This window comes from Magallana gigas, chromosome 8 (assembly GCF_963853765.1).
Source record: "Magallana gigas chromosome 8, xbMagGiga1.1, whole genome shotgun sequence".
Lineage (NCBI taxonomy): Eukaryota > Metazoa > Mollusca > Bivalvia > Ostreida > Ostreidae > Magallana > Magallana gigas.
The window spans coordinates 10,511,638-10,536,696 of record NC_088860.1 but is presented as its reverse complement, the minus strand read 5'-3'; the positions used below and the strand labels follow the sequence as shown (position 1 = coordinate 10,536,696).

Sequence of the window (25,059 nt, the reverse complement as noted above, 5' to 3'; positions counted from 1 at the left end):
AGGTCCGTGTTTCCCTGCTTTAAATTTGCATTTCGTTTTATGGATTTTTGAGATGATTGTCAGTTTGTTATTGTCTTTTTTTTCATTGCCCAATTTTTAAGATCCTAAGTTTGATAACAAAGACGAAAATATTTCGTTCTCCCCTGTTTGTTTTTGAACTCTACAACTCCTGTTTTGTCGCATCTGATCACACCGTTTTTTTTTAAAAGTTGTCTTTGAAAATGCTTCAAAGTCAAAAATACTGCTTCCATCTTTAGACATTTGATGTACCAATTCTGGTGACAACTCTCCCATAGTCCTTGAATTATCTGAATTATCTGATTGCTAAGGTGACCCCCATAACCAGTTAGAGATGAATTAATTTGTAGTTTTAGTCATTCCTATTTCTTCCAGTTGCAGAGATCTGCCCCGAGTGTTTGCGGGATTTAACCATCACTGTAGGTGCAGTTTGAGATGTTGTGTAATAGGAATTGCTTTTCCCAAATGTAATGAACTTGGTTTTCAAAATTTTAAAAGGTCTCATATATAGACTTGCATTTGGAATTAGATCTATACACGAGGAAACTATTCCTAACCATTGAAGAAGATAGATATCTGACTGTTTTCTGACCATGCATTAACATTTTGGTTGTGTGTACAAATTTAATATTCTGTTTTGAGATAGAAGTATCAATTTTTGTATGCACAGAAACAAAGCTCCATGATGAGCAATTGATTGACAGGGGTACAGACAAGATTTCTTTTTGTTGATTTTGAAACCTAGTGTTTCAAGAAGATTCAAGCATACCCCTCGGTCTTGAATCAAATTTTTTTTTGCATTGGTTTACTACCAACCAATCGTCCAAATACACTTCTAGACAAACATTGCGTGTTCCCAGGTAAGCAGCTACTACTGATACCATTTTGGTGTCGATGTTGGACTAAAAGAAAGTGTTTTCTATTGGTAACACTGATTTTGTGCATAAAACCTCAAAATTTTTAAAGGTTTAGAAAAATTGAAATGTGTACATAAGCATCCTTTAGATCGATTCGTATTGCTTAGTCTATTGGTTTCACTACATTCAAAACTTTGTTTAATATCTCCTTTTTTAAAATGTTGTTTCATGAGATAATGGTTAAGAGGTCTCAAATTTATTATGGGTATCATTTTTCCGCATTTGCTTAAAATAAAAAAGGACTTAAATTAACGCTATTCTTAATTGTCGAATGATCTATTAAAATTAAAATATAATTTGGGGTATAAAAAGTTTTATCCTCCACAGGCTAGGAATTACCCACATGGGTCTAACACTACATATGAATAAGATAAAATACTTTATTGTGTTATGATAATCAGCTGTTTTGTGTTCATGTTTATGTGTGACGTCATAGCGCGCGACAGGATGTGTAGTTTCGTCTGCGAAGTTAGAGAGACGCCAGGGATCGGAGAGGAAAGACTATTATACATTCAGGAATCCTCGGTAATTCGGCCAAGCCGTGCGGGATCCAGTTGTGACTATTGGACTGTCTTTAACTTTGGAGAACTGTGATCTGGTGGGGAACTGTGATCCGTGTGTGAACTGTAATTCGCCCGTGTGCGCGTACCGTCCCATCAAACTACACCGTCCTGTTATGTGTCGCCATTCAATCAGCGGAGTATCTGTGAAACTTTGTCAAGATTAATTGATTCTGTATTTGTTTATCGTTTGTGTGTTTTGATATATATGTAATCTATTAAATGTGTAAACGTTAATCGTCTTGACTGGTGTCTTTTGTAAGTGTCGCTATATTTAGAATTTGGGAAAGTTTTTGGACTATTGTTAGATTTCTACATTCGGCACACGTTACAATTGTTTCTAGTTCTAGTCAGGGTGTCTCCTCCAAGGGGGCATAACCTATATAGCATTTGATGCGCAATGACACAAAGAGCTAGAATAAATATAGTTTAGGGATGGGGATCTCAAAAGTTATCAAAATATATCATCATTTTCTATTTCAGAGAGGGGGGTTGATTTAAAGACAACACCTGGGGTCATGTACTTAACACTATTTGATGCATCAAAATGAAATTAGAAACAAAAATTATGATATATGGTTTAGTGGTGGGGATCTCAACAGTTTTCAAGATATTTGGTATTTTCCTGTTTCTTAGGGTCAGAACAATCATTCCCATAGGGTCATGGCCTACATTATATTTGATTCATCATAATACATAAAGAAAAAAAACCTTCCTTCCTATTATAACTCATATAAACATGTTGATAATTTTCTACACTTCCTAACATGTAATACACACATTTTATACAAAAGGTCACAGGTTCAATATGAGGTCAACTCAATAGTGTCAGTCTGACAATTGAATAAATAATCTCTGCAATTAAAATGAGAGAAACTGTACAAATGCGATAGGATGGGTAATGATGATAAGCTTATTCAAATATGTTTGAAGGTCCTATAGTCGTGCGTGCCATCTTGTTTGTTGTCGTATTTGGTCACGTGCCAAACTATTACTTCATAAACGGCTGATTTTGAAAGGTTGTTAACAAGTGCGTATAAACAGAAACGAAGAGTTAAATATACACGGAATAAACAGGTAGGAAATTATACAAACTTATATTTTATATGTAAAATCCGCCATTTTGTAAAAACCAAATTTATTATTTATAAAAATGTATGTTTACCGGGTTGAAGCGTACACTTCAGACATGAAAGGCGCATGTCTAATTAGCATATCTAAAGGTCACAATGGTTATCGATTGTTTCTACAGGCCAAACATTTTAATTGTTGGGTTATGAAAATGTTGGTATTCCTTACATTTTTTGTAGACGTAATTATAACGCAGGAATAAATTCAATAGAGAAAGGGACTAAAAACAATAATCCTAATTGAGGGGAAAACACTTTTCTACCTTTAATTTGAAATAAAAATATTTGAATTTATATTTATAATATAAAAAAGAAATTATTTGAATGAATTTACATTTTAATAAGGAGATAATTGTCCAGTTTATATTATGAAAATGTTTATTCTATTCATTAAATAAAAAAATTCCTACGTATTAAAAAGAAAAATTATAAAATCAAATTAAAGACCCCTTTTCATATTTTTAGAACCCAAAGAAAAAACCTAAAATTAAATTTAGACAGTACAGTCCAACTCGACTCATAAATGCGTATCTAGCTGTCAAGGAAAAGGGGCAAGTGTTCGCAAGGCTGCAATATTAATGCAGTATAATGTTCCAACTCAAACTCTTCGTGACCGGGTCAACGGGAAAGTAGACATGAAGAAAGTTACTATGGGGCCAGCACCATTGCTTGGACAAGAAGAGGAGGCTATGCTTCTTTCACATATGGGGCCAGCACCATTGCTTGGACAAGAAGAGGATGCTATGCTTCTTTCACATTTGAAAGCAATGGCATCATTTGGTTATGGGTATACCCGAAAAGAGGTGACCAATATGGCATCTGACTATGCCATTCAGCTACGTAAGAGGACCAAGCAGCAGAAACCTCTAACATTAAAATGGTTTAGAGGGTTCATGAAGCATTGACCAGATATGAAGGTTATTAAGCCACGGGCATTGGAGTATCAACGCGCAAAGTCATCAAATCCAGGTTATGTATAATGATACTTTGTTGAACTGTCGTTGATCGTCACAAAGTACAACTTATTTGATAAGCCCCGTAGAATTTTAATGTGGACAAGAAGGGGATCACATCCAACCATGCACCTCCTCATGTGGTATCCAGCACTGGAGACACGCCACAAGCTGTAACAACAGAAAAGTTCCCTACGGTTACCAAACTGGGATGTGGTAGTGCCCCTCTGGGGTTGCCATTCCTCCATATTTTGTCTTTCCTGGCATGCGGATGAGGTCCGAGTTGATGGAAGGTTCAACACCTGGAGCAGCTGGTGATGTCACAGAGAGTGGATGGTCAAACTCTGTTATATTTCTTCAGTATTTACAGAGCCACTTTGTTCATTATGTTCCTGGTGGACTCGATTAACCAGTTCTGCTGCTGTTAGATGGGCATAGGTCTCACGTTTCAGTTGCAGCTGTTGAATGAGCAAAAGAACTCAATATCGTGTTACATATTTTGCCAGCGCACACTAGTCACATTCTTCAGCTAATGGATGTTGGTTGCTATGGCCCTCTACAGAAAATTTATAACAATTTGTGCCACTTAAAGATGAGAGTAAGTCAACAGTAATCATCAAACAGGATGTTTGTGCCCTGATATGCCAGGCATACAGCAAAGCTTTATCAGCTCAAAATCTTCAGTCTGTCTTCCGCAAGTGTGGAATTTATCCTTTTAATGCTGATGTGGTGCCAACAGAAGCTCTTGTCCCTCTAATTTAGATGCAGATGAAAACAACAACAGTCAGGATTTTTTTGCAGAGCTAACCAGAGAGCTTGTTCTTATAAAATCCGAGGGATTAAAGGCCGAAAAAGAACGCAAAACCTTGAGCAAGATTACATCAGGCAGAGCAATTACTGAGCTGGAGGTACAGCAAAAATTATGGAGCATGTTTCAGCAGCAGCAGCCCCAAAACAGAGAAAAAACATAAAAAATCAGAAGCTCCCTACCGAAGAATGGTAAAAGCCCAAAGTGTGCAAACAAGAGGAAGGAAACATCTGCTCAAACAAAAGGTCATTCACAGGAACCTGGATCCTCCTATGTGCGGCCAATTGACAACACATCTTCAAGGCAATAATTCCTATCCGAAGACTCTGAGAACGTCTCTATTTCTGAGGAAGAACAGTGTTGTATCTGTAAAACGTTCACCCCACATGCTGTTCGAAATAGCACATCCCTTATTTTTGTAAACTGGGTACAATGTGACAAATGTAGACATTAAATGCATTTAAATTACTGCACTGAAATCAGATTAGTCCGGATAGGGAATCACTATCTATACCCTTACTGTAAATAGAGTAGATTTTGAGTTTCAAATTTGTTTATACCTTGATCTTGATAAATTAATGTGATTTTTAAGATTGGATCAAATATTTGTTATCTTGAAATACAAATTACCCTGTATATGACTGCATCATATGTTGTGAAATGATGAAAATCATCAAGATTATGAAACATTGTTTATTTAACTTATTGTTAAGTTTTCATTGCATTTGTTGGAATATGTTGATGTTTATGAATATATTTGATATGTTATTTGTGATATCAAAATGAAAAAGTTACAAACCACAACAAATTTACTTTTCTTGGCCTCATTTTTGCTTACATATCAGGGTGCACGACTACTGGTTCCAAACAAAGATGGCCGACATTGAAACCTCGCTTCGTTTGGGCCTCAATAATAAGCTGTTTAAAGCACTTTAATGTATTTTAGATACACAGAAAAATAGAATACAGTTCAGTAAGTTTTGATTTAATATAACCGCTCAATAAATCATATTATTTCACGACTACTGGGCACACGAGGATATTGAAAGATGATGATACAGTATGCGGGCAAAGGGGCATCACTTATTTAGAAAGTGAAAGTAATACTTGTACCTATACCGGTGTCTCATATTATTTTGCTACTACATGTTTTATGCTTACCTATATCGGTCAACATCATAATGATAATCCAATTAGAGCACAATATGAATCCCTTTAGCTAATCATCACTAAAGAAAGGTTTATGCATATGGATAACACATACCGGTATGTACACCACGTGAAACCCATCTAACCAAGGAGCTGGGTAAAACTAGTACCCGCTAATGCAGCCTGCAGCCCTGTGTTGTGTACGTAACTTCAAACAAAGATCAGTTATTTGTAACATGCATGTATTTTTATGACTTTATTCCCCAAAACCTGTTACACTATTTTATAAGGTAAATAACTATGTAAAGCACACATTTCAGTTTTAAGGTGGCACAGGACACATGCATATTGTGATGCAATCCCTATTTAAATAAACAATAAAGTATAAATTTAATATTTCCCCCAAAAATAATGTTTAAGTTAAAATCCTGCTGGGGCTTTTCTATTTTTCACTTAAGTTTCCAAAAATTTAAAAACTGATTTTTTTCTTTTTTTTCCAAATATATGTATTTTAATATGAATACATTTTTATATGAATTTTAAAATTCTGAAACATCATCATGAAAGATTATATCACACTTTATATCCACGTAAATATTGACATGTGTCTTATACATGTACCACCTTCATTTCAGTTCTGCATTGAAAACCATTGCAAAGTATACTTACATGTATATCATTTACTTTATCTGTTTACAATCTTCTTTGTTGCAACTACATGTACAGGCTTTCGTTGTTATCAAGATATTATGATGTATATTTATTTATCCATGAGGAGTGTGGGGAAGGGGGGGGGGTTCAGAGTAATACATGTTATTATGTTTGCAAGGGGGGGGGGCGGTTGGGGTTGGGGGAATTGGGGTCCGAGGTGTAATTTTGGTAATTTTACTTTTACAGTAATATAAAAAAATTTCAAGTGGAGAGGAGGGTCTAGACCAAATCTAAAGCCTGCAACCGCCAAGGGGAGGGGTCATAATTTTATTTTGTTTTTAATAATTATATAGACCATACTTTTTATGACATAAAATGTTAAGATGATTAACTTAAAAAATTAATTCACAGGCAAACAGTTCAACCCCCTAATCGTACAAAAAAGACTTCTCATGTGTATTATGGGATAGGATCTTATCCTCTATGAAAATTATAAATTTTAAAAATTACTGGAAATCGCATGTAGCCTTCGTTTTTACTAAAACTGGTTCTTTAACAAAAAATGTTATTTAGGTGCAAACACTTGGTGCGGGTTTGTCATTGAATTTATTTTCTAAAGCCTGAAACCTTTTGTCTGATGCTTTTTTTGGTTGAATTTTTCTTGGAAGATCGTGCCCCTCTCGTACGAGAGGCCATCATGGTTTCGCTTTTTTGCATTCAAAACATGTATCTCTAACTCTTCCTCGTATAGATAACTCAGTTATATCCCAATACCCATATAATAATACTTGAAAAAAAATTATCCGATAGAGATAACACGAACGTTGCATGCCGAAAGATGAACTGATTTGGGCAAGCGTCTGAGAGGTGATCTCAGTCTTTAAAGCGCTTGAATCTTATTCTCTAAACTCTTGCCCGCAAAATACGAACGGGGAAGATATCTTTATGTATATAATGATTGGTAAGTATACCAAACTAAATAAAATTATCTTCTCTTAAACACGACTTTGTTTGGGTGAATTCAAGACAAGACAAAACTGTTTAAAGTTAAAGAAGAGCGAAAATAACACGGGGAAAAATTTCCCTATATACAAAATTTGATATTACTACATGTATAAAGATAAAAATAAAAATCCCTTAATATCAGTTATGTTTTTGGTCTGAAAAGATATCGACTTATAATTGATTAAGTCGGAAGAATATAACAAATGAAAACATAACAAAACAAGAGGCCCATGGGCCACATCGCTCACCTGAGCAACAATTGCCTTAATTCTGATCAAATTAGCATTACAGTATCAAAATATCTTGACAACTGAGTACAGTAGATCTTGCTAAAAAAAATTGAAAATCTGCCAATTTTTATCCACCTCTTATTTTTTGGTAAATACCAAGCCCCTTTTGTTGTTGTACCTCTAAGATTTTTCTCTATTCCTATATACCCCCCCCCCCTTTCGTGGCCCTACTATTCTCTAGGGAATCATGGTTTCATCAAACTTAAATCTACCTTTAATCTCATAACCTGTGCTTTCACACAAAGTACTGAGTTTAATTTGGACCAAAAACTTTCCCAGAATATTTTTAAAGATTTTCTCTATATATTTCTATGCAAAAATTCAAACCGCCATCACGGTCCCGCCCTACCACAAGGGACTGTGATTTTGCAAACTTGAATTTACACTACCCGAGGATGCCTCTACACAAGTTTAAGCTTTTCTGGCCAAATCGTCTTTAAAAAGAAGATTTTGAAAGATTTTCTCTATATATTCCTAAGTAAAATTTCATTCCCCATTGTGGCCGCACCATACCCCTGGACTATTATTTAAACAAACTTGAATCTATATGATCTGGGGATGCCTCCACTCAAATTTGGGCTTTCCTGGCCTAATACTTTTGAGAAGAAGACTTTTAAAGATTTTCTCTATATATAAAAATGTATCCCCCATTGTGGCCCCGCCCTACCCCCAGGGACCATGATTTGAACAAACTTGAATCTACATTATCTGAGGATGGTTACACGCCAATTTGAGATTTCTTGGCCAAAAAGTTATTAAAAGAATTTTTTAAAAAGATTTTCTCTATATACTCTTATGTAAAAATTGATCCCCCAATTGTGGCCCCACCCTACCCCCGGGGACTATGATTTGAAGAAACGTGAAACTACACTACCTGAAGATGCTTCCATTTTAATTTGAGCTTATCTGGCCGAATAGATTTTGAGAAGAAGATTTTTAAAGATTTTCTCTCTATATATTCCTATGTAAAACTTGATCCCCCAATTGTGGCCCCACCCTACCCCCGGGGATCATGATTTGAACAGACTTAAATCTACACTACCAGAGGATGCTTCCATTTTAATTGAGCTTTTCTGGCCAAATAGTTTTTGAGAAGAAGATTTTTAAAGATTTTCCCTATAAATTCCTATTTAAAACATGATCCCCCTATTGTGGCCCCACCCTACCCCCTGGGACCATGATTTGAACAAACTTGAATCTACACTACCTGAGGATGCTTCCACTCAAAGTTAAGCTTTCCTGGCCTAATAGTTTTTGAGAAGATTTTTAAAGATTTTCTCCATATATTCCTATGTATAGCTTGATCCCCCAATTGTGGCCCCACCCTACCCCCGGGAACAATGATTTGAACAAACTTGAATCTACACTACCTGAGGATGCTCCCATTTTAATTTGAGCTTTTCTGGCCTGATAGTTTTTGAGAAGAAGATTTTTAAAGATTTTCTCTATATATTCCTATGTAAAACTTGATCCCCCTCTTGTGGCCCCTCCCTACCTCCGGGGACCATGATTTGAACAAACGTGAATCTACACTACCTGAGGATGCCTCCACACAAGTTTAAGCTTTTCCGGCTGAATAGTTTTTGAGAAGAAGATTTTTGAAAATACCAACACATTTTTAATAATTCTCAATTATCTCCCCTTTAAAAAGGGCGTGGCACTTCATTTGAACAAACTTGAATCCCCTTCACCTAATGTTGCTTTGTGCCAAATTTGGTTGAAATCTGTCCAGTGGTTCTTGAGAAGAAGATGAAAATGTGAAAAGTTAACGACGACGACGACGACGACAACGACAGAAAACGGACAAATTGTGATCAGAAAAGCTCACTTGAGCCTTTGGCTCAGGTGAGCTAAAAACAAAATGTGAAAATAATAATATATATATATATATATATATATATATATATATATATATATATATATATTTATATTTATATATATATATATGTACCTTCACTATTGTGTGAAATCCAGCACTTTGAACAAAATCATGCAGAACATCCTGGTATTCCTGACTGTTTTCAAGAAGAGTGACTATTGCCACATGTTCTTTGTCCATTGTTGTCCAAGTACATGGTTGCTCAAAGAGAGACCCTAGGTAAAGAACAGTCAAAAATGTAACATTGTATCCCTAATGAAAATACTAAGTCTAGCATTTGCAAAAACCAATCCTTCAGATAAAACTACACTACAGAACAAGTGAATTTTATAACGGGTGAGGAGGTCATACTAATATATAGGAAATCACAAGACTAAACAATGAATGTATAGTAGGAATTACGAAGGTGAGCACATTCAATACTAGTAAATAAATTTGATATTTTGTTAAAAAAAAACTTCCAAAATTCACTGTTATTTGTTCTTAAAACTCCATTTCTGTTAAAGAATAAAACATTAATACGTATAACAAAACACAAAAAGTGTTTTGTTGAATTAATCTTTACAGGTTAAACTTCCCGTAAAGAGACTAACTAGCTACTCTTACCTTATCATGGCATGGTTAGTATACGTGTTAAATAATTATCTGAACATGCATTTTTATAAAAGTTTTATCAGTGTATCACCAAGTCTTAAAACCAATGCCTAAATGAATAGAATTATATCACAAACATAGTAACAATTCTTAAAGTGAAAAATGTGATTTCATTGTTTGCCAAAATGTTAATTCTGTAAATATTAAATGTGTTCATCATATATGTATGTATCTACTAATATTGTAACTTAGGATAGGTATCTGCTAATGTGTATGTAATCAAGTTTAGAATCAGGGATATACAAAACGTAAAATTGTTAATAAAGCAGTATATACACATATGGTAATCGGGTCCCTTTTATGAGACCACCATTATATGTAGCATATGTTATACTCCCCGCAAACGAAGTTTGGGGGTTTATATAGGAATCACCTTGTCTGTTCGTCCGTCTATCCGTCTGTCTATCGGTTTGTCCGTCCGTCTGTCTGTCTATGCATATCTTTCTAAAGGAGAAAAATTAGAAGATACAATATTGTATAATGTAATATGAAATATTATTATACATATGATTTGACAAAACCATGTATCATATGATACAATACAATATTGCTTAATTGTCATTTTAACATAAATATCATTTTGACAATTTTTTACGCTATTTTTAAACCCATAGCCCATCACACAAGGTAAGATAACAATAAACGTGAAATTCGCATATGAACTCACCACTAATATTGCTCTTTCTTAAGATTTTAACAACATCTGTTCTATCTCCTTCAGGGTATTCTTCATATGATGTCAAATCAACAATATATATATTCCCTTGGGCATCACAGAAGGATGTTTTAGACTCCTGTTTCCTTAAGGCTTTCTCTAATTGCAAATTAATATTAGCAGGATATTTTTCTAATTTGGGAGGAACGCTGTCTGTATCAAGGAAACACCATATTACCATGTCGGCCATCATTTCTGCAGCTTGCTTTTCTTGCTGAATGGCTTCTGCTTTTCTGATCATATAACAAACTTTTTCTGATGCATTCATGACATCTTTCATTAGCCCGTGTAATGTTATTCTTCCAATTCTAGTTTCTACATTTACATCAACACCAAAATCTTTCTGAAGTTTCTGAAGTTCATTTTTCTGCAAAAGAAAGACAATAAAAGAAGGCATGTTTTGATATTTTGCAAACCTAAGCAACCTTTTAAAAAACGTATACTCTTTTTCTTAATAAAACATCAATTTTACAAAATAAAGAGCCAGTGCATTCTACAAAAAAACCTTTCTGTGATATTTCTTAATTATAATTTAATTACTCCAACACCTCTGTTGGTGTTATAGTTACAGTGAACCCAATATCCCGGAGAAACGGAAACTGATATTTTACAATCATTCTACATGTACATGTAGGTGTTGATTGGAATTTTTGAATAATTTGTTTGGATATTTTTTGGCGTCAGTACCTTTTACAATAAAACAGGATGATTCTATTGGTCAAGGTTGTAAGTAAAATCTACACTCTCATTTAAAAAATCCGTCAACGGATATTTTCTATTTTATTCATTAAATCGTCTGTAACTATTTTTGTTTAATTAATAAGACAAATTTGATGGCTGCAATACGTAAAACAAAATAAAAAAGAAATATCTGTTAATATGAATTAAGAAACAGAGAGATACTTGTCATTATTAAAATCTGCCGAACCACAATTAAGGACGATGTTTACTCAGGGTTTTGAGTTCTCAAATTTGGATTGTTATAAAGTTCAATGTCATGACTCAAAAAGGATTAATGAAATGAATTATTATTGATATGACATTTGATATTTTTACTATATTGTGGACATAAGCTCATTGACAAATAAATTTGGGCTTTTAGCAAAACAGAGGACATTTGGACTCTTTTGTTGACCGCCCCTTTAAAGGGGCATGGTCACGATTTTAGTCAAATTCTATTTTTCTGTTTTTATTATTTACAATGCTTTAGATATACATTTCTAATGATGAATTGAAATTTGAGAGTGAGTCATTAGTTTATAAGCAAGATACAGGGCTCACAATTCTTTGTTATGTAAACAAGGCTCGTGCCCTGGTTTTGTTTACATAGGTTCAATATACTTGTAAAAAATCTTTTTCAAGCTCATTTGTCTATCTTCTTATTCGTCTTAAGCATAAATAAACAGTTCATAACGTTTAACACATTTATTTAAGGTCTAAAATTGGACTTTTCACTTCCACATTCAAAATGTAAACAAAAGCATTGTTTATATAGTAAAGAATTGTGAGCTCTGTAACTCGCTTGTAACTCAACGAATGACACTCAAATTATGGTTGCATATTGAAAATGCCCTACTTAAGCACTGTAAACATTAAATTCGGAAAATATTTTTTGACAAAAATCGTGACTATGCCCCTTTAAAGGCAAATATTTTTTTTATATAAAAAGTAGCAATAATTTACCCATTAATTCAAAGCATATATCAAATATCAATTTCATGAAAAAAAAAACTTCCATCCGCTCCCCAATTTTTGATAAGTTTCACGCGACGTTTTAGTAACCGTGGAACGGATAAAATGTCAAAAAAAAATTTTTAAAAACGATCAGGACACGCTCATCTCAGCAATAAAGAGCACAAAGCGTTCACAAAGTGTGGAAGGTATTTTTACCAAACCGTACCCGTGCAAAAAGCGAACCTATCATTCATAAAACAAACCGTAACGTTCAAGAAACGAACTGTACCGTGCAAGAAGCTAACCCTACCGTTCATAAAGCGTACAGAACCGAACCGTGCAACTGATGAAGTCGCACGTTTCAGGGTCTTTAACTTATTCTATTTAGTTTATCCAAAATCAAAGCTATGCATACATTGTACATGTAATTTGAAGAAAAAATGTCTATATCATATGATTTAGTTTACCTGGCTCTCAGAAAAACTTTTAATTATTCTTTCAGCATAGATCTTTGTCTTGAAAACATCTTCCATGTTTTCTTCAATAATTCGAATAGCATTTCTTATTTGATTGACATCTTTTCCGTAGATAATTAAGGTGACTGGTCTTAAATCCTGCGCACGGCGCTGTTCCTTATATAGTTTTCCCAAAATGCCAATGCCAGGGTCTGCTGAATTTCCTTTTTAAGAACACAAAAAGACATATACAGCACGATAACATTTCTATTTCATTTAAATTTCATTTTTATAATGTTAAAATCTCTGGTATGTAAAATGTGTGTTTGTTTGTTGAGTGGAAAAAGGCAGTCAAATGTAGTTCTAAAACTGGATTTTGCTGAGAGCAAAACTCTCGTAGGTAGGCGAAATACCAAATGAATGATAAATAGAATAAACACAAAAGTAAACAAAAAAGAACTAAACAGCGATAGATAAAGCAAGGAGAGATACCGGTATTATATTTTCTATTGATAATCATGTTTTAATTTTAAAACATATGCATTGGCTGCAGGACAATTGTCTAAAAAGAGCAATTTTTTTCTAATGAATTTATGAGTTTCAACTTTGGAAAAATTATTTTAAGATATGATTAGACTATTTAAAATCATTTCTAATAAAATAAAGAGGATCAATTGCACAGTATAAAATTTAAAAGAAAACCCCAGTTCCTTTAAATTGTAGATACAAATTAAGAGGAATACTACAGACAAGTTAAATGAAGATTTTCTACGTATGCATTGTTATTCGTTTAAATTAATAAAATTTACGTCAATAGGTATCATATTGTGGATGATTAATAACCAGAAACCAAATTGCAAGAAGTATCTCATCATAAAAATCTGTACAAAGAAAAACAATCGAATTCTATAAAATTATTATGCAAACAGGTAAGTGCATGAAAAGTGAAATTAAACTCATTTACAGTAAAAATGAGACAAACAGTTGTAAAGGATTAACAAATTATAGATTTAAGCTTAGAAATAATTGACTATAAACTATTTAAGTAGATCATGATTTACAGTTTACACAAAATGTTATTTCAATTTACAAAAAGAGGACAAAAAATTGAATTACATATACTTATCGATTTGATCAGTCAATGAAAATTAAACTTATCAAATTCTAAATACCAATAAAATCAGATATTTTGTTATTTTATATAGAAACCATCGAAAAATTATCTAAAATGATGCCACACAAGTCATCTAAAAATATTGATTACAGTGTATGTTCATTTCAAAAACATGGCTTTTTTTCAATGTTAATGTAAAAACAACCCTCTTCCTTTCCAATTTTCGTTATCTACATCATATTATTTGAATTTTTTACTAGTATTTACATAAACCATCATTGGCACATCATTAAACGTAAATGTTGTCAATAATATGAAGTCAAACAATTAACTGCGTTTAGAACAAATCGATATGGCAAGTTTTACTCAGATTCAACAAAAGTTTGAAAGAGTTGAGATCGGATTCCATATGATGGTAAAAAAGATCCTTGTCTTATGGGGAAGAAAGTCAAGAAAACGCCATTTTTTTAAAAACAGCCTTTGGAATTTAGTCTAATCTAGAGATTTTATTTTCTGTTTAATGAAACCTGATAAATAATATTTTACAGTTAGCACTGCATAAAAAACAATAGGGAAGCATATTGGTTGTAGGAACGATCAAACGTTCTCAACTTGTAAACATTGATTTGTAACAAAAATGGTAATTTTTGTATCTAATATCAATATTTTCTCATGAACTTACACTTAAAATCCTGTTCGCGTTATACTTCACATACAAGAATTTATCAGATTTTTTTGTTTGTTTTTGTTTTGTTTTGTTATGTTTTGGGGTTTTTTTTTTGGGGGGGGGGGTTATTAGATAGGAATTTATATTTTCGTATACCTTTTCGACGTTTTAAGCTGTTTGGTTCGATAATTGGCTTACATTATTACAGTATCAATTAATTTTCAATACACACCAAATATTTTTAAAAATTTAAAACTATCACCCATGTCATGAGTTAACAAAAGGGAACTGCTTGGTTTAGTTTCCCGATTGCTTGAGTTTAATTTTCAAATTTGCCAATGTATATTTTAAAAGCGTACTTATATAATCTTGATCAAAAGCCAAAGTCGTAATACAATCATGCGTGCCTCAACATTGGTCCGAATATTTATAAGTGGCGAAATCATGTGCTACAATGTTATGTTTAGTTTTTTTTTGTAAACAGAATGAATGCATCAATTTTTCCATAGATCATAGAATGATCCAGAATGGAATAGTATTGCCTATTATTATACATATACTAAACAAAACCATTGTTTTACACCATACATAAAATTTAATACAATATCGGATCAAGCAGCTTTAACATCTTACTTGCAGGAACAGGAACTTGGGCACACTTCCACTGATTTTCACGCTCTTCAGGCTTAAGAAGGACATTCTTCATCTCCCTAACCATGTCGGTGGCAAAACAATTTACTGTTTCTTTCTCCAAGCCACATAAATACACTGCCTCCACTGAGGAGCCAGAGTTCTCTTGGAAGAAGTCTCTTACAGCCACCACAATAACACTGGTGGCCTCCCGCACTGGAAAACCAAACACACCCGTACACAGCGCTGGGAACGCGATGGAAGTTAATCGTCTTTCAGAAGTCACCCCTAGACTCTTAAAGACCGCCTCTCTCAGGTACTCTTTCTCCTGATTGATTCCATTCTGCCAGACCGGCTCTACCGCGTGGATGACTCCCTTACACTTGAGGTTCCCTGCGGCGCTGAGGTACACCTGCCCCTCCATGAGTCGACCTTTCTTCCTGACATAGTCAAAGCATTCATACTGTATAGACCTTCCACCTACAAAATTTGATCACATTACAGCAAAACTCGAATATAACGAACACGGATATAGCGAATTTACGGCTATAACGAATTATTATTCATGCCCCGGCAAATTTCTTATATAAACCTATAGAAAATTGATGTATATAACGAACACGGCTATTACGAATTTACGGCTATAACGAAGTAATTTTAAGACCCCCGCTGGCAAAATTTAAACGTATTTTATCATTTTTATAACGAATTTTTTCCATTTCAAATTTCATTGAAGAAACATGCAATTTTAAGATGCATATATAAAATACTCAAATTCAAATAGTATACGGAATATTTTTAAAAATTGAAATGAAATGGTTATATTGACATTTTTTGTAAATGACGGTAATACTAATTTTGTAACTTACAATAGTTTAGAAAACTGTTATAACGAATTCGCTCTAATATTTTTACGAATTCGTTATAAACGTATAGCGAATTAAGGCTATAACGAAGTTTTTTCTATGGTCCCTTGAAATTCGTACTAAACGAGTTTTGCTGTATATGTATTTAGTATACATAACAACTTTAATTGGTACTACTTTGTTTATACAGTTATTAAGAAAAAAACCTGTACTAGATGCAGCTTATGAACTCTGCTAATTTATAAAATCATTTGAATACTTCATATCTGTTTGCATTTTTTAACATATACCGATATATTGCAAGTTTTTTGCAATACAAGAATAAAGGCAAAAGGCCAAAAGACAGATCAAGTTGTTTTTTCTCACCTTTTTCCACAATGAATTTGGCGATACCTCCAACGTGCCTCATGTCTTTGTTGGTCGAATTCACAATCACATCCACATCCAGCTCCAACATATCCACCACCATGGCAGAGATCTTCTTTCCTTCTTTTGTGACACAGACTGCGAGTTCTTGTCGATTCGCACCAGTTGTCAGCCAGGAACCACTGGTGTCTTCATCAGAGGCACTTTCATCACTAACCTGAATCACAACTCCCTCACTTCTTTCAACTTTTTTTAGTTTCTCCTGTCCCACTGCAGATTCCATATGTTTCCTTATTCCCGCTTTATCAATTGAATGTGCATGTTTTTCCACTCCCTTAACAATTTTATTTATGGCAAATTTGGCTTGATTAAGTCCTGTCTGAGTTGCTTTTATGACAATTCCAGTATTATTTACTACTACATTTACTTTTTCGTGTTGAAGATTAATACCAACCTTTAGAAGGTCGTTTGCACAATTCATCTGTAAATATCTTATCATGGCTGGTTCCAAATTTAAGCTTTCTTCATATATGGTATTTGCTAACATAAAATTTTGAATGAACTCCCGAGCTAAGCCTTCCCATTGGTCTGTACACAGGATGATAATTCTCCCCTGGTCTGCCTGGGCTATTATCTTGATCAAACCTTGCCCATTATTCTCGATCTCTTCAACTTTACTCTGCCATTCTTTTGTTGGAAGTAAAGCTTTGGACTCATTTTCCAACTTAATTGGGGTTTCTATTACGGACTCCTTGATGAGATGTGCTGCTTGAACAGCTTGCTCGTCTGACATTGAAACAACTGTCAATGTCTCTTCTCCTTTAAAATACTCCCAAAACCCAATGAGGTTTTTCTGTTTCATCTTAGAGTTTACATACATATACACTGGCTGCTGTTGCAAGAATTGCTGAAGAAGCTTAGAAAACTCTTTAACTTCAGTTTTGGTAACTTTTGACACAAATTCATACATTTCTACAATGGCATTAGTGACTTCACCACTAAGTCCTTTAAATTTGACCAAGTTTTTACTGATGTCATATTTTAATGAAACGTCTTTATATTTCTTTTGCAGTTCCTGCTCAAACTTGCATAACTGTAGCATTTGCAATAGGTGCCTTTTCAGTTGTTTCTCTTCCTGCACTGGTTGTTTCTTTCTCTCTTGTCCTTTTTTGTCATGAACTTCTAATAGAGGAGAATGTTTTAACAGGTTTTCCTTTATTTCAATGTGTCCTAGGCATTGATGGTACATTTTTATATCCAGATCCTGATCGATTATTCTATGAGGTCTACCACATACGATATTCACGGCTGTGTAAAAAGATGTATCAGATAATTACTTAATGATTTTGAAATGAATAACAAAGAACGATGCATTGCATTTGTGTTGTCTTAAAGAACGGTATGCCATTAGGTCTAATTTTTGCCCCTGTGTTTTATTAATTTGAAAAACCATATCATTAAGATATCATGATAAAACATCAAACTGGATATGCTAGTTACAGAAATCAAATCAAAATTTTTCAACATCGTTCATTTATTTTTAAAGCGCTTAGCCATAGCTCAGCGCTTTATTGTCGTTAGACTTCTACTTCCGGTGCATCGAATACCTGCCCCCTATGGGCAAAAGTATACATTATTCATAATTGGTTAGGGAACCAGTTTCAGTGGTTTATGCACATAACCAATCGCAAATTCTCGGGCCTTTCCGGCAGGCTCGGAAAAACACCTCGAATGTATTAACATTACCGGATGTTAGAATTTTATACAAAATGGAGTCGCTTCCCATTAAAATAAGTATCTGCTAGACAGCCTTATAAGTCGCTTCTGTGTTATATTTTAGGGTACATCATTTACTTTATTGAAGTCTAGCTTACATCTCAACAGATCGTAAAATGTGCTGTATTTATATCAAGTTTTATAAAAAGGAGGGTTGTCATGGACGCCTAGGTAATACATTCGAGGTGTTTTTCCGACCCTGCCGGAACGGCCCGAGAAGCCGCGATTGGCACATAACTGCACGGGCTATTGTGAATCGTACGGGCTATTGTGAATTTAATGTACGGGGCTTACAAACATCATTGCAGGGGGTGCCACGCAGTGATAAGGATATTGTGCGAATACAGAAGCTGAAATGTTATATACATATATCTGTTATATACATACATAGGCTGGGTTAGCGCTTTTCAGTACTATCAGTACTTTGATTCTTAAAAGCATGAACATTTTATCAGTTTTTCTTCATATTCAAGTGTAGGAGTTATAAAGCGCAATGTTGCCCCAAAATCATTTTGACATAAATTACTGTTCATTTTATTTTGCATATCATATTAAGAAATAGTGTTGGAGCGAGCATGCGCTCGATGTGTCCTTTTCAAAAAACCGAGTTAAAATTTCCCATTTTTGGCTAAAATACGTACCTTTTGTGAAATTAGCTCTTTGTTAACATACCATAGTTCTCTTACGATTTCAATTAGATTATTTATCTTTGAGCTAATTTCTAAAGCTCTATGTATAACTTTAAATTTTGGGGCATTAAAACACTTTATCCCAGATATACAGTATCGATCATACCCAACCTAACACTCAGGTATACCCCAACTAAACCCCGGGTTTACTTTTGGGGTTCACTTGGGGGTTACTCTGACTTTACCTTTTGAAAATTTTGGTCCTCTCGGGGTTTACTTTTGGTTTATTGGATATTGCTTTTGAGGCCAACTGGTGGCACTGAAATGTAAAGCAGACACGTCTTTTATCTTACAATCCTACGGCCTGTAATTCATGCCCCTTGTATAATTCGAATACACAGTAAGCGTCTGCTTTCAGGGGTACACATCTGACCGGGTTTACTCTCTGTGTCAACTGAGTATACTTTGGGTTTTCTCTGGGTCCAATCTAGTAAACCCGGAGTTAAACGAGATTAAACCCAGGGTTTAGTTGGGGTTTACTTTCTGTTAGGTTGGGTCTGATCGGTACTGTAGTTCTTTACAAACAATAATTAAGAATTAACAAAACAAGAGTTCCAGGGGTTCAAATCGCTCACCTGAGCAACAATAGCCATACCTGATTAAATGCATTTTAGCATCAAATTCAAAATATATTGACTTTATGATTTCATACATTTCTCATATATCGCTATATTTGCCCCGTCCAAGAACCTCAACCCTGTCCGTCCCAGGGCCATAAATTTCACAATTTAGGTAGAATACGTCATGGAATTTAGAACCATGCATTTAGTTTTCAATAGTTTTCAAGATTTAATACATTTTTACAAGATGGCCATTTTAGACCAACCAAAGAGCCTAAACCCCTGACCCAGGGGCAATAAATTGAACAATCTCGGTAGAGGGCTGCATGAACATTATAACCATGCAGTTATTTATTACATGTGAGGGAGTAGAGAAGAAGATTTTTTGCCTCGCCTGTGGGGCCCCGGGGTTGGTAGATCCATGAAGATCACATTTAGATTCCTCTTACCATATCTTCACACCAAAATTTATATCCATTGACTTTTTAATTTTTAAGAAGTAAAAATGCAAAATTGTTAACGCACGACAGACGACGAACACCACACGACCCACGACGACGGACGAAGACAAATTGCAATAGGTCACTGTAGTAAAAACTAAAAAAGTAAAACGTGAATTTTCATTTGGTAAACGTATTGAGTTTTGCTGTCGAAAAAGCATGTTTGTTGCATAACCTTTAGAACAATGTATTTTCATATAAAAAAAAGTCCTTGTCATCTCAAAACATTCATTTTTATATCCTGGAGAAAATACCATTTTGATTCTTACCTTCTGGTTCCTCAAAATACACAAGACAGAATCCATCTAGCATTTTGACATCCATCACTCCACTAACACCACTTCTTTTTTCATTGTCAAAGTAAAACAAAAGTGTATCATGTGAAATACTCTGTGAGATGTTCAGTACGATGACACAGTTGGTGACAGGAACTGCAGATACCTCCAGGTGAGAGTCGTCCAAAGTTCTTTTTTTACAAGCTAGTTGTAGTTTTTCAAAATCTGATTTAAAGTAATAAAAAATAACTTATGAATGAATTTTTATCTGTTGAAATACAAACCGGGGTATTGAAACAAGTGTGAGTATCTTTAAAGTTTTACAAGTCCTTCATTAGTTATGATTTTCTCACTGCATGTCTGCTAGTATTCCTGTTAATACATGTAGATATTTAGGTCTTATCATATTCATAAATCATTTAAAAACTCAAGAAACACTAACTATAGTCTGCCTCAAGTTGTTGCTTCCATCATTTTTTGATGATTTTCAATTAAAATTAACATACTTGTCGATTAAGTACATTTCAAATCCATAAAAGGTGAAGAAAAATCCAATATTTCTTTATCAATACATCATCTGATTTTGCCCCGAGAATTTCACATTTCCTTTGTAGAAATTTGACCCCCCCCCCATTACGGCCCAACACTACCCCCAGTGTCACGATTTTCACAATTTGAATCTACACTACATGTACCAGAGGTTGCTTCCACACAAGGTCCAGCTTTTCTGGCGGAATAGTTTCTGAGAAGAGGATTTTTAAAGAATTACTCTATATATTCCTATGTACAAATTTGTCCCCCATTATGGCCCCACCCTACCCCCAGGGGTCATGATTTTCACAACTCCAAATTAACACTTCCATAGGATGCTTCCACACAAATTTCAGCTTTCCTGGCTAATTAGTTTATGAGAAGAAGATTTTTAAGGATTTACTACAATTCATATATTACTAGGTAAAAATTTACCCCCCCCCCCTTTGTGGCCCCACCCTACTCTAGGGGGTCATGATATTCACAATTTTAAATCTACATTACCTGAGGATGCTTCCACACAAGTATCAGTTTTCTTGGCTAATAAGATTTTGAGAGGAAGATTTTTTAAGATTTACTATAGATATTCCTATATAAAAAAAAACCATTGTGGTCCCACCCTACCCCCGGAGGACTTGATAAAATTTTCACAACCTATAACAAACCTGAAGATACTTCCACACAAGTTTCAGCTGGTTCTTAAGGAGAAGATTTTGGAAAACGTCTCAAAATTTTCAATAATTCCTCATTAACTCATTTTGAAAAGGGACGCGGTCTTTAATTTTCACAACTTTGAATCCCCTTTGCCTAAGGGTGCTTTGTGCCAAGTTTGGTTGAAAATAGCCCGATAGTTTTTGAGAGATATAAAAAATGTTAAAAGTTGACGGACAGACAAACGGACGACCAAAAGAATGTGATCAGAGATGCTCACTTGAGCTTTCAGCTTGTGAGCTAAAAACATTGTGCTGAAATTCAAACTGGGAAATGTTTAAATCTTTTATTCATTCGGAAGTACTCTTGACATCTCGCACAATTTTTAACGTTATCATCCGGGATACTTTCATGTAATTTGCAATGCAAAATCCTCGTAGACTATTGAAACCTAAAGCAGAAGAGGGAGCATTTCAAAACATGTCTGGCCTTTTTTCATTCGAGTGAATGGTTTTAGTTTGGGCGCAAAGGTACTTAAATTATCGAGATAATGATATGCAAAAAGTGGTGGAAGCAAAACTTGGGACAGAGATAGTGGTTTTCAGAGAGTATTAAGTTATCAAAGACACCATTTCCTAAAAAGTGCAAATTGAACACTTTTATTTAAAATTTTATCTATCATTATAATCAAAATGAGGCAACTGACCTATATCTTTCTCAAACGTGATGAGAGCTGTCCCCCTGAGTTCTCCATACTCAATACTAACGGGTGTTACATTAGCTTTAGCTTCTAGAAAGTTCTCTAGGCCATCCCTAGTTGTTTTCTCACTGATGTTTGTTAAGAAGACTTTATTGGAGCAGGTTGGCACTGGCTTTGGTGGACACCGACACACTTCAATAGTTGTTTTATCAATGATGTGCTTTTTCTTTAGAACCATATCAATTACTGGAAAATGTGAATTAGATAAGTATGTTTAAAAGAATACATTAAAATCAGCTGATCAACATTCATTCTGTTGCTTTATTTTCTTATTAATCTTCAGTTGTATGAAGTTTTTTTTTTCTATCGGGATCGAAATTGTCAACCGCACATAAATTTGCAGCTTTAAATATTTATACCTAATAAATATTCTTTGTATTTTAAAAGAATTTTTTGTTCATTTCTATACAGATTATAAATAGTCTAGATCTTGAACACCTGTTCTATCAACAAACAATGCTATCAATTTTACGCAACATCTAAACTATTAAAATGAAATTAATACATCCACAAACATTAATTTACTAAAAAAATACCGTGTCCTTCAATACATTTAATTAAGAATCATCTTCTTTAAGGACATTTTAAGTATTTGTAAATTATAATTCAATCCATATCGTACACAAAACAAAACCAACAAAAAGGAGTTGCCTCTCGTAATAACATCTAGTCTCAAGGAATAAAATTAATCACTTGTACTTTTAGTTTATTAGTTTTAGGTACTTTCAGATAAGTCAGATGAATAAGTTTTTCCTAAAAACTTTACTTACGTGTAGAATTTTATGAAATTGCAATTTTAATCCATTGACGTTTTGATTCTATATTAGGATATCATTTTCATTTTTATTCAAGGAATTTTGCAAAATATATGTATTGAATTCGAGAATAATTTTACTGCATATCATTTTAAATTAACTTCTAATTTTATTTATGCTGAAGAAAAATCCATTTACACTTAATTGCTCTCTAAACTAAAGTTTTTTTTAAATAATTTCTATAAAGGGGAATATGTTGACTAGACAAGATCATGATTTTCTTCAAAGAGTACAATGTTGACTTTTATGACGAAGTGTTTATAATCTTAATAAAAATCAAAATACATTGACATTATAATGTCAAGAAGAAGGATTATCGTTTGCTTAACGCTACTTTTGACGGCAGCGTTTCTTTTGTTCATTGTTCCGTCTACATGTCTTCGCTGAATTACAGCAAAACGCATGACAGAGAGAAACGAAAACCAAATAATCAGACATACAATCGATTAAAAAATATTTATTGTACCTTGTTCATCTTTAAATTCAATGTAAAATATTCCATCCTTTATCTCTATTTTCTTTATTTCTCCACCCCCTGATCGACGACTGTTTTCAAAGTACATCTGCACTGTAAATGCATTTGTTGATGGAGACACGCCCCGCACTTGGAGAATGATTTCTGACTCGTTGTCCGCTTCTTCTGGTGGGCACTCCATATCTGATCGAAATGTTTCCACTTCAATTTTTAAATTCTCCTTTTAATATGATTTGTTATTCAACATTTCACCAGCTGCTAGAAATAAAATAAGTAAAATAGTTTAAACGATACAATTTCCATTGATTTTCGTAAATTTATATTTCGAAAACAATAAACATTGAAAGAAAATTTCAAAAATTTTTACGAAGAGTTGTACTACATAAAACACACATACGCTGGAGGAATTTTTTCTCCTAACTGGGCTTTTATAAAAGCTTACCTGTTCTAATAATGATTTTAGAACTTTTTAAGTTTAAAAAGTAATTGCATTGAATTATAATTGGTAAATCCATGTGGATAACCTGAAATTTTTATTTCAAAAGTGTAGTTTTTAAATTTTTAATTTCCCATCTTGGCTGTTGAAACATTTCTTTTATTTTCTTTTCCACTTCCTAGAATCAAAAGGATATTTTTAAAAATTCTATCAGCATAAAAAATCTAATACATTACACTTGTGGTTTATTCCCACTTAGCCAACATTCTGAAATTCTCAATCCACACCTTGCCAACATTTTGATTTTCACACCTGAGTGATCAGGGGGCTATAGCCTGTTTTTCTTCTCAACCTGCACCCCATAGCCAAGACAGATCTACCTGTATTTTACTTGTATTTTTTCAAAATGTTGGCCAGGAGGGAAGACACCGCACTCGTAAATGTACCTCATCTGAGAAGATACATGCAGCTACTCAAAATTGATTCTTCACATTAACATCCCTATTTGTTGGAACAAGTGTTCATTTCTCATTTACAAACTGAAATATCTTATGTATCCTGGCCTGATTGGAACGCCAGATGATAAATGAAACGAAGCAGAACGATTGTAAAAAAAAATGTCCAAAGATTAATAAAAGGCAAATTGTTAAGACAGATATTGTTCAATTCATCTCAGCTTCAGACCATCAGAATGATCAGTTTTCGGCTCATAATCATTACAGATGCATAAATACAAGTACATTAACATACATTAATACAAGTTACCTTCAATGGCGCGCCGTGTCTATGGTATCGATCATTCTTCCCTGACTTGTAAACTAAGTTTTACTTTCGATTTGTACAAAAATGTTATTGGGTAACCTCAGCTGAATGGCACTTATATCAACCCAAATAAAGTTCAAACTCAAAAAGAAACCCAAGCGGAGGTCTAAATAAAAATGTTAATTTTAAACTATTGATTGTTTTATAGTGAAACTTTATTTGACACACAAATTAACGAACAACGAAAATGAAACATTAGCGTATCAAGATAACCACTACAAGTATATTTGGTTGTAGTTAAATTTATTGTAATTTGATTTTTCCTTGT

General features: G+C 33.9%; 2 protein-coding genes across 4 annotated transcripts in view; one reads left to right on the top strand and one right to left on the bottom strand.

The window, feature by feature from the left end:
* LOC105347629 (protein mono-ADP-ribosyltransferase PARP15) overlaps nucleotides 1-24,862 on the bottom strand; it is a 30,351-nt gene extending 5,489 nt beyond the window's left edge. Inside the window, exons 1-9 of one of the 3 annotated variants that reach the window (XM_066069626.1) lie at nucleotides 24,735-24,862; nucleotides 23,525-23,788; nucleotides 22,190-22,429; nucleotides 20,296-20,526; nucleotides 16,502-17,809; nucleotides 15,273-15,749; nucleotides 12,871-13,082; nucleotides 10,682-11,096; nucleotides 9,433-9,575 (exon numbers count right to left, since the gene is read on the bottom strand). In XM_066069626.1, coding sequence (XP_065925698.1) covers nucleotides 9,433-9,575; nucleotides 10,682-11,096; nucleotides 12,871-13,082; nucleotides 15,273-15,749; nucleotides 16,502-17,809; nucleotides 20,296-20,526; nucleotides 22,190-22,429; nucleotides 23,525-23,714 — 3,216 coding nt within the window. In that variant the 5' untranslated portion in view covers nucleotides 23,715-23,788; nucleotides 24,735-24,862. Of the gene's footprint in view, nucleotides 1-9,432; nucleotides 9,576-10,681; nucleotides 11,097-12,870; nucleotides 13,083-15,272; nucleotides 15,750-16,501; nucleotides 17,810-19,151; nucleotides 19,228-20,295; nucleotides 20,527-22,189; nucleotides 22,430-23,524; nucleotides 23,792-24,734 lie in introns of those variants that run through there. The other 2 variants (XM_066069625.1, XM_066069627.1) reach the window with 2 other exon arrangements.
* LOC136270616 (uncharacterized) lies at nucleotides 3,109-4,340 on the top strand. The gene is made up of 3 exons (XM_066068857.1): nucleotides 3,109-3,523; nucleotides 3,730-3,794; nucleotides 4,171-4,340. Exons 1-3 carry the CDS (start codon nucleotides 3,204-3,206, stop codon nucleotides 4,338-4,340), a joined length of 555 nt encoding a protein of 184 aa, XP_065924929.1. The 5' UTR covers nucleotides 3,109-3,203.
* Nucleotides 24,863-25,059: the final 197 nt, after the last annotated feature.

Excerpts from the sequence above, each read along its gene's own strand:
- LOC136270616 (XM_066068857.1), top strand. The coding sequence starts at position 3,204 with ATGCAGTATAATGTTCCAACTCAAACTCTTCGTGACCGGGTCAACGGG. Across the intron at positions 3,524-3,729 it reads TGGTTTAGAGGGTTCATGAA|CACTGGAGACACGCCACAAG; the intron begins GCATTGACCAGA and ends TGTGGTATCCAG. Across the intron at positions 3,795-4,170 it reads GGTTACCAAACTGGGATGTG|ATGAGAGTAAGTCAACAGTA; the intron begins GTAGTGCCCCTC and ends TGCCACTTAAAG.